At 43.7% G+C, this 10324-nt stretch overlaps 1 protein-coding gene across 1 annotated transcript in view; it reads right to left on the bottom strand.

Moving 5' to 3' along the window:
- Positions 1–4817: 4817 nt before the first annotated feature.
- Positions 4818–10324, bottom strand: part of LOC134984705 (oocyte zinc finger protein XlCOF7.1-like) — a 277850-nt gene continuing 272343 nt past the window's right edge. Inside the window, exon 8 of the mRNA XM_063950222.1 lies at positions 4818–9934. Within this exon, the coding sequence (XP_063806292.1) occupies positions 8039–9934 (1896 nt within the window). The 3' untranslated portion in view covers positions 4818–8038. The remainder of the gene's footprint in view (positions 9935–10324) is intronic.

The following is a 10324-nucleotide window of genomic DNA, read 5'->3' as shown; positions in this document are numbered from 1 at the left end:
ATTTTCAGTCAGGGAATCCGACCAAGCCAACCCAGCACTGCATCTTCAGGCTGATGGCGATCGCTGGTCGCAGTATAACCACCGTATGTGTGTATATACTTTTTAGGATATTTTTCCAGCTTCCTATCAGCTGGCTCCTTGAGGGCGGCCGTATCTGGAGACGGTAACGCCACTTGATAAGCGTGTGAGCGCCTTATCCACCCTAAGGGGTGTTTCCCAACGCGCCCTAACTTCTGGCGGGAAAGGGTATAACGCCAATATTTGCTATCGGGGTAACCCCACGCTTCATCACACACTTCATTTTATTTTATCTGATTCAGGAAAAACTACAGGTAGTTTTTTCACTCCCACATAATACCCTTTTTTGTGGTACTTGTAGTATCAGAAATATGTAACACCTCCTTCATTGCCCTTAACGTGTGGCCCTAATGAGAAATACGTTTGTTTATTCACCGTCGACACTGGATTCAGTGTCCGTGTCTGTGTCGACCGACTGAGGTAAATGGGCGTTTTTAAAGCCCCTGACGGTGTTTCTGAGACGCCTGGACCGGTACTAATTGTTTGTCGGCCGTCTCATGTCGTCAACCGACCTTGCAGCGTGTTGACATTCTCACGTAATTCTCTCAATAAGCCAACCATTTCGGTGTCGACTCCCTAGAGAGTGACATCCCCATTACAGGCAATTGCTCCGCCTCCTCACCAACATCGTCCTCATACATGTCGACACACACGTACCGACACACAGCACACACACCGGGAATGCTCTGACAGAGGACAGGACCCCACTAGCCCTTTGGAGAGACAGAGGGAGAGTTTGCCAGCACACACCAAAAACGCTATAATATATATAGGGACAACCTTATATAAGTGTTTCTCCCTTATAGCATCTTTATATATATATTAATATCGCCAATTAATGCCCCCCCTCTCTGTTTTAACCCTGTTTCTGTAGTGCAGTGCAGGGGAGAGCCTGGGAGCCTTCTCTCCAGCCTTTCTGTGAGAGAAAATGGCGCTGTGTGCTGAGGAGATAGGCCCCGCCCCTTTCTCGGCGGGCTCGTCTCCCGCTCTTCAACGGATTATGGCAGGGGTTAAATATCTCCATATAGCCTCTGGGGGCTATATGTGAGGTATTTTTAGCCAATATATAGGTTTTCATTTGCCTCCCAGGGCGCCCCCCCCCCCAGCGCCCTGCACCCTCAGTGACTGCGTGTGAAGTGTGCTGAGAGGAAAATGGCGCACAGCTGCAGTGCTGTGCGCTACCTTTAGAAGACTGCAAGAGTCTTCTGCCGCCGATTCTGGACCTCTTCTTACTTCAGCATCTGCAAGCGGCGCGGCTCCGGTGACCATCCAGGCTGTACCTGTGATCGTCCCTCTGGAGCTGATGTCCAGTAGCCAAGAAGCCAATCCATCCTGCACGCAGGTGAGTTCACTTCTTCTCCCCTCAGTCCCTCGTTGCAGTGATCCTGTTGCCAGCAGGACTCACTGTAAAATAAAAAACCTAAGCTAAACTTTTTCTAAGCAGCTCTTTAGGAGAGCCACCTAGATTGCACCCTTCTCGGCCGGGCACAAAAATCTAACTGGAGTCTGGAGGAGGGTCATAGGGGGAGGAGCCAGTGCACACCACCTGATCTGGAAAAGCTTTACTTTTGTGCCCTGTCTCCTGCGGAGCCGCTATTCCCCATGGTCCTTTCAGGAACCCCAGCATCCACTAGGACGATAGAGAAATATATTTATACTGCGCCTAATTTGTGCCCCCCCTCTCTTTTTTTACCCTTTTCTGTAGTGCAGGACTGCAGGGGAGAGCCAGGGAGCGATCCTTGCAGCGGAACTGTGAGGGAAAATGGCGCCAGTGTGCTGAGGGAGATGGCGCCGCACCTTTTTCGGTGGGCTTTCTCCCGCTATTGTAAAAGTTCTGGCAGGGGTTAATAAACCCCTATATAGCCCCTGGGGCTATATATGGTGTCAGTTCGCCAGCCAAGGTGTTAATATTGCTGCTCAGGGCGCCCCCCCCCAGCGCCCTGCACCCATCAGTGACCGCAGTGTGTGGTGTGCATGAGGAGCAATGGCGCACAGCTGCAGTGCTGTGCGCTACCTTGGAGAAGACAGAAGTCTTCAGCCGCCGCTTTTCCGGACCTTCTTGCTTCTGGCTCTGTAAGGGGGGCGGCGGCGCGGCTCCAGGAACGGACGACGAGGTCGGGTCCTGTGTGCGATCCCTCTGGAGCTAATGGTGTCTAGTAGCCTAAGAAGCCCAAGCTACCACCACTTAGGTAGGTTTGCTTCTTCTCCCCTTAGTCCCTCGGTGCAGTGAGCCTGTTGCCAGCAGGTCTCACTGAAAATAAAAAACCTAAAATATACTTTCTTTCTAGGAGCTCAGGAGAGCCCCTAGTGTGCATCCAGCTCAGCCGGGCACAGAAATCTAACTGAGGCTTGGAGGAGGGCCATAGGGGGAGGAGCCAGTGCACACCAGGTAGTCCTAAATCTTTCTTTAGAGTGCCCAGTCTCCTGCGGAGCCCGTCTATTCCCCATGGTCCTTACGGAGTCCCCAGCATCCACTAGGACGTCAGAGAAAAAAACTGTTACAGCAGCTGGGAGAGTTACATGAAATGAGGAGCTGGTGCAGCTGGTTAATGAGCTGGAGGAAATCACAGGAACTATACAGCAGCTGCAGCAAATAGAGAGTCAAAAGTTATCATAATGCTGATTCCATGGACCTGTGTGAGGCTGGCCAGGATGCTGATGCAAAGGAGATCCAAGCTGGTGGTGAAGGAAACCTGCAGAGTTCCAGCTTAGATGTGGAAAGCTGTGAAGGTGGCTCTCTAGGAGAAGGTAGATCTGATGGTGGGTGACCAAGTGCCAGATGTGGAAGCTTCTAGGTACACATTGTGGATCTGGTGGTGGCTGTGGTCTCTCAGGGTCTGGTCTAGGATTGGCCATCAACTATTGATGATCAGGAATCATTGATGGTCTATACCTGATGATAACTAGTTTTACCATCAAAGGCAGACAGCCAGGTAGTTACCCACCATCGATAGTAGCTGTGAAGATACTGGGTTCCAAATCACTCAGGCACAGTGGTAAATGAAAAACCAACAGTGGTTTATTGAACAGTATGGGCTATAAACAGCTCAGCACACCTCTGTAATCCAATTCCACATGACAATTCCCACCACAAACTCCTGACAGAACATCACTTCTTAGTCAAGGAGCATAGAATCTCTTTCAGCTCTCTGGTTAGCTCTATTTATATTCCTCAGAAGCTTCATATTACATGGGTGTGTGTGACTTCTTTGTCTAAGGATCTTACAGCATTGGAATACAATACATGTAGTAGTGAGTACTGCTAGCAGCAAGCCTCACAGCTTAACTGCAGTATAGCAGTGTGGTGGGGGTGGGAGAAGGGGGTTGCTACACCAATGAGTCAAGGAATGGAGTAGTTGGATGGGACTCACACAGCAGGTGGTGAAAAGCTTAAAAAGGAGGAGTGGTTGGAAGAGGAAGGAGCTAGTAGGCTCAGAAGGGATTAGTAAGGACTCTCAAGGGAAATTGGAGTGGGATCCCACAGGTACCAAACTGGGTAAAGAGCAGCTTTTAGGAAGGAAATAGGTGACCCAGACCCTGTGGTTGTCCCTTCTTTACCTCATGCGGGGTGGATCTTTGGACTCTCCACTTCCTGGGGAGTCTGGGTTCTTCTTGGCCACTGCAAAAGAAAAGAATTACCAGCGCTGGCTGATCATGTATGATTAACAGGTACTATACATCCGAAAGGATTAGTGAATTAAAAAACACATTTATTCCACATGTAAAAACACATAAAAAAAAAAAAAAATTTGAGAAATAAATTAAAAGTTAGAATATGCCTCAATATGCCTGAGTTGATGATTTAGATGTCCACATCAACGGATAATGACACTCAGAGAGGACCAATGTCACTGGAAACGTCCATCACTAGCAGTTCATGTGGACATCTAAATCATCAACACAGGCATATTGTGGCATATTCTAATTTTTAATCATTTATTTCTCAATGTTATTTATTTTATTTATTTTTTGTGTGTGTTTTTACATGTGGAATAACTGTGGTTTTTAATTCACTAAGCCTGTCGGATGTTTAGTACCTATTAATCATACATGATCAGCCAGCGCTGGTAATTCTTTTCTTTTGCTGTATATTTATCCACCAGGGGATTTACCACCCCTCTTACCAGCTGCTATTGACAGCTCTCCCCCTCTCTCTCCTTGGCAACTACCTGGTGGTTCTGTGGTCATCTCAGGCCATGAACCTCCCAGATAAACATGACATGGTCATGGAGATGGTCCTGGGCTCTGTGAAGTAGGTGGAACAAGCAAAGTTGTGTCCCTTCTGAAAGGGCAATGGTGGACATTGTGAATGGTGATGGCAAGGTTTTTGTCGACAAAGAGGGTTATTCCATATACAGCAGAAGCATGGGTCCTCAGCCTATATGATGTGCCACCATTAATGTGGACACTGTCTTGTCCAACCAAGCTTGATTTATGGGCTTTGTAATTTTTTTAAGCAGGATAAAGGCTGAGTTTTTTTATTTCTGGAGTAGACTAGAATAAGCCCAGACAGTCCCACTTCCATTATACCACCGGAATGTGACGGTCAGTGACCACCGTGCCATCACTTACCTGTATGCTTACACGAAACAGAATGATGGAAAACTTACACGGTTTCTTTACATCTTCTGGGGTGCACTCCGAGATTAGACATTATGGCATAATTACTCAGACGGGAATATAAAACAGAATAAAAATAAAAGCTTTAATGCAATAATTAGATGCAGACAAAAGCTTTTATTATGAAATCATACAGGGGAGTATCCGCACCATATAGATGTAACATACAACAAACCACAGCAGATGGAACCCGGGTGACTCTAATGCACATGATAATGTACAGGGTATATATGGACAGGATCTTGTATCAGAAAACACTCGACACTCCATATCAAGATGAGTGTCTGCAACAAGTTAGGCAAACTAGAAGTGAAAACACGTTCCAATGGCCGCCATACTGTCGTGCAGCAATACAGATTGTGCAAACTGGTATTAGACATTCACATTTACACAAAGCACAAGATACAAAATAAACAGCAGAAAAAAGACCTAAGCATTTGGGATGTATTATTTAGGAACTAAATATACAGACGGGTCCTCCGTTATCTTGGCTGGCTGAGGCATTAGTCGCGATTAGGCATACGCAGCGTACCTGGGCGCAAGGAGGCGCGCCTAGTCGTAGGAAGGCACACAGAGCATTTGGCGTTACCTTCGAGTGTAATACCTAAGATCATCCACCAGATGTCGCTTTTTTAAATCACTAATGCCCAAGCGTGTGGTCTCCATTAAAATACAATACTGAACTACAGCGTAAGAACTACTTTACTGGTGCGTCTCATTACGCTACATTATGCTACAGTATGTCATAAAGTATATAACAGTATATACAGTAAAGGTGCAAATAGTACAGCATATACAGATGCAAATGAACGTGTTACAGATACAGTATGGTCTATTGATGTTAGGGATATGCGAGTGTACAAATCCCGTAATATTAAGTATAATGGGGAGAGATAAAAACTCCTCCCTAAGTTTCTGGATGCCAAATCCCTGTGTGTATAGTTTATACAGACGCAAATGAACGTGTTAAAACACTTGTGTATGCAGACACAACTAATGTGTGAAAGGAATAATGTAGCTCATTGACTTTACAGTATGTACAGTGCACAAAATGAGTGTCCGAGTCCCCTAATGGCATAAACAAACACCAATGGGGAGGAATCGCTTTTTGCAGTACTTTTACACATGAACTTGACAATCTTCCATGCAGTGCTGTGGGCTAGCGATGAAGGCTCTGGTCTGCCACGCTGAGTACCGGGTTCGATTCCCAAAGTGTCAATTTTTTTTGTGTTCCAGTGACATTCACTTTATTATTTTTTTTGTGTAATCCATTGTAAAACATTCAACAGAAGGGTGCACACAGGTTTCACACAAATCGGGGTAAATCTGCAGGTAATGAGCACGTATAGACATAACAGTAGATATAAATTAGTGTATTCTGACGCAACTAACTGTTCGAGCAACACAGTACTGTAGATCGTCGGCGTTAGAGAATCTGTGTTGTACATTATAAGCTGTTCCTGCTAATTAGTACTCTAATAGAAAAAACTGTACAGAGATACTAAGGACAGTGATTTGGCATCCAGGAACTTAGAGAGGAGCTTTTATTTCTCTCCATTATACATAGAAAGATTAAACTTGCCACTCTACGTTACAAGCTGTTCATGCTATTTAGTACACTACTAGTGTACTAAATAGCACGAACCCCATCACAACAGTTGCCCAGATCAATAACACTCTCCAGGAGATAGGTGTATATGTGTCAAAGTCAACAATCAAGAGAAGACTTCACAAGAGTGAATATAGAGGGTTCACCACAAGATGTAAACCATTGGTGAGCAATAAAACAGGAAGACCAGATTAGAGTTTGCAAACAACATCTAAAAAAGCCTTTACAGTTCTGGAACATCCTATGGACAGATGAGACAAATATCAACTTGTATCAGAGTGATGGGAAGAAAAGAGTATGGAGAAGGAAAGGAACTGCTCATGATCCAAAACCTACCAGCTCATCAGTGAAGCATGGTGGTGGAAGTGTCATGGCGTGGGCATGTATGGATGCCAATGGAACTGGTTCCCTTGTATTTATTGATAATGTGACTGCTGATAAAAGCAGCAGGATGAATGCTGAAGTGTTTTGGGCAATTTTATCTGCTCATATTCAGTCTAATGCTTCAGAACTCACTGGAAGGCGCTTCACAGTGCAGATGGACAATGACCCGACGCATACTGCGAAAGCAACCAAATCGTTTAAGGCAAATAAGTGGAATGTTATGCAATGGCCAAGTCAATCACCTGACCTGAATCCGATTGAGCATGCATTTCACTTGATGAAGACAAAACGGAAGAGAAAATGCCCCAAGAACAAGCAAGAACTGAAGACAGTTGCAGTAGAGGCCTGGCATAGCATCACCAGGGATGAAACCCAGCGTCTGGTGATGTCTATGCGTTCCAGACTTCAGGCTGTAACTGACAAAAGGATTTGCAACAAAATATTAAAAAGTAAAAGTTTGATTTAGGATTTTGGAATCAAAGGAAGAAACAAGAGAGCGACTATGGTGTAGTATTTTTCAATCAGTTTTGTCTAGTGATGAGCGGATTCAGTTTTACTCGGATCTCAAAACAGAATCTTATTGGCTATACAAAACACATGACATCTGTAAGCCAATAAGATGCCGTTTTGAGAACAGAGTAAAACCGAATCCGCTTATCACTAGTTTTGTCACACGCAAGAATATTATAGCGTACGGATTACGGCTTGACACATGGCGTATCAGTCCCCCATTCTTTAGTCCAGGTTACTACTGGGATCTAAATGCTGCTAGGAGACACAAAGAATCGCTATATAGCGTAGTATATTTCCGTATGTGGGATTAAATTCAGTTATCACACAAAATTTATATGCGTACCAGATAAATATTTGCATATCAGTATGGATATTGTATCCAGGTCTTCATCTAGGAGATGGTAATCAGATCGCCCTTGGAAAATATGTGAAAGCTCAATTCACGAAACACTGATCCGGGCTGCGACCACATTAAGTAGTAAAGTACTTTTTGTTGAACTGGACGAGCGCACTGATCTGATTTACAATATTTGATTTAGGATTGTTTAGTTTGTACCATTACTTTTGGTCCCTTAAAAAGTGGGAGGCACATATAAAAACCATTTTAATTCCTACACCGTTCACCTGATTTTGATGTATATACCCTCAAATTAAAGCGGAAAGTCTGCAGTTAAAGCACATCTTGTTTGTTTAATTTCAAATCCATTGTGGTGGTGTATAGAGCTCAAAATATGAGAATTGTGTCGATGTCCCAATATATATGGACCAGACTGTATATTGCATGAAGATAGGAGATAGGATTGACCCTTGAGGAACATTGCATGACAGTGATAATTATACTCCAGAAGATTTAAATGGTTCCGTGCTTGGGTAATGTCTAATATGTTCAACATATATATTTCTCTCACAGCATGAAAATGGCTTCTCACCTGTGTGACTTCTCTGATGTGTAACAAGATGTGATTTCTGTCTAAAACATTTCCCACACTTAGAACAGGAATACGGCTTCTCACCTGTGTGACTTCTCTGATGTGTAACAAGATTTGATTTTGTTGCAAAAAATTTCCCACACTCAGAACAGGAATACGGCTTCTCACCTGTATGACTTCTCTGATGTGTAACAAGAGCCGATTTCTGTGGAAAACATTTCCCACACAAAGAACAGGAATACGGCTTCTCACCTGTGTGACTTCTCTGATGACTAACAAAAGATGATTTGTGTGCAAAACATTTCCCACACACAGAACAGGAATATGGCTGCTCACCTGTGTGACTTCTCTGATGTGTAACAAGATTTGGTTTCGATACAAAACATTTCCCACACTCAGAACAGGAATACGGCTTCTCATCTGTGTGACTTTTCTGATGTGCAGCAAGATTTGATTTTGATGCAAAACATTTCCCACACTCAGAACAGGAATACGGCTTCTCACCTGTGTGACTTCTCTGATGTGTAACAAGATTTGATTTCGATGCAAAACATTTCCCACACTCAGAACAGGAATACGGCTTCTCACCTGTGTGACTTCTCTGATGTTTAAAAAGATCAGATTTCTGTGCAAAACATTTCCCACACTCAGAACAGGAATACGGCTTCTCACCTGTGTGACGTCTCTGTTGTGTAACAAGATTTGATTTATTTGTAAAAAATTTCCCACACTCAGAATATGGAAATGGCTCCTCACCAGTGTGACTTCTCTGATGTGTAACAAGACCTGATTTCTGTGGAAAACATTTCATACACTCAGAACAGTAATACGGCTTCTCACCTGTGTGCCTTCTCTGATGTGTAACAAGACCTGATTTCTGTGTAAAACATTTCATACACTCAGAACAGGAATACGGCTTCTCACCTGTGTGCCTTCTCTGATGTTTAAAAAGATCAGATTTCGATGTAAAACATTTCCCGCACTCAGAACAGGAATACGGCTTCTCACCTGTGTGACTTCTCTGATGTGTAACAAGATTTGATTTCGATGCAAAAAATTTCCCACACTCAGAACATGGAAATGGCTTCTCACCAGTGTGACTTCTCTGATGTGTAATAAGATCTGATTTCTGTGGAAAACATTTCATACACTCAGAACAGGAATACGGCTTCTCACCTGTGTGACTTCTCTGATGTGTAACAAGATATGATTTCGATGCAAAACATTTCCGACACTCAGAACAGGAATACGGCTTCTCACCTGTGTGACTTCTCTGATGTTTAAAAAGATCAGATTTCTGTGCAAAACATTTCCCACACTCAGAACAGGAATACGGCTTCTCACCTGTGTGACGTCTCTGATGTGCAACAAGATTTGATTTACTTGTAAAAAATTTCCCACACTCAGAACATGGAAATGGCTTCTCACCAGTGTGACGTCTCTGATGTGTAACAAGATCTGATTTATATGTAAAACATTTCCCACACTCAGAACATGGAAATAGCCTCTCACCTGCCTTAGCTGGCTGATGAGTAATACGGTTTGTGTTCTGTGTAAAACATTTGGCATCTGTAGAACAGGGAAACTCTGTATCTAATCTCAGAGCTGTAATAGATGCACCAATATCAGAGTGATCAGGAGAAGATTTCCCAGGATCAGGGGGATCAGTTGATAGAGCTGGATGTATAATTGGGATAATGAGGTTATCTCCTGGAGAATCCTGTCTACTGTCGTTATCTGTTATTTCACAATCCAGGGATAACATTAGATGTCCTTCTGAGATATTCCTGCTTGTGTGTCCATCTGCTGGAAATAAAATACATTAATATATAAAACGAGCAGACAAGACCCAGGATGTAACAGGATACAATATATAATTCTATAACTGACACTTATTTTTACCTGTAATCTGTGCTTTTATGTTTATTAAAAAACAAAAAACTAGGATGCTTAGACTGGAGCTTGATCAACACTGAAGGCTCAAGTGGGATTACTAGAGGTGACATGGACGCTCAAGTGGGATTACTAGAGGTGACACGGACGCTCATGTGGGATTACTAGAGGTGACGTGGGCGCTCATGTGGGATTACTAGAGGTGACACGGACGCTCATGTGGGATTATTAGAGGTGACATGGACGCTCATGTGGGATTACTAGAGGGGACATTGGCGCTCATGTGGGATTACTAGAG

Source organism: Pseudophryne corroboree (genome assembly GCF_028390025.1).
Source record: "Pseudophryne corroboree isolate aPseCor3 chromosome 3 unlocalized genomic scaffold, aPseCor3.hap2 SUPER_3_unloc_75, whole genome shotgun sequence".
Lineage (NCBI taxonomy): Eukaryota > Metazoa > Chordata > Amphibia > Anura > Myobatrachidae > Pseudophryne > Pseudophryne corroboree.
Note: the sequence above shows the minus strand (reverse complement) of the source record. Positions and strands in the feature narration are given on the sequence as shown.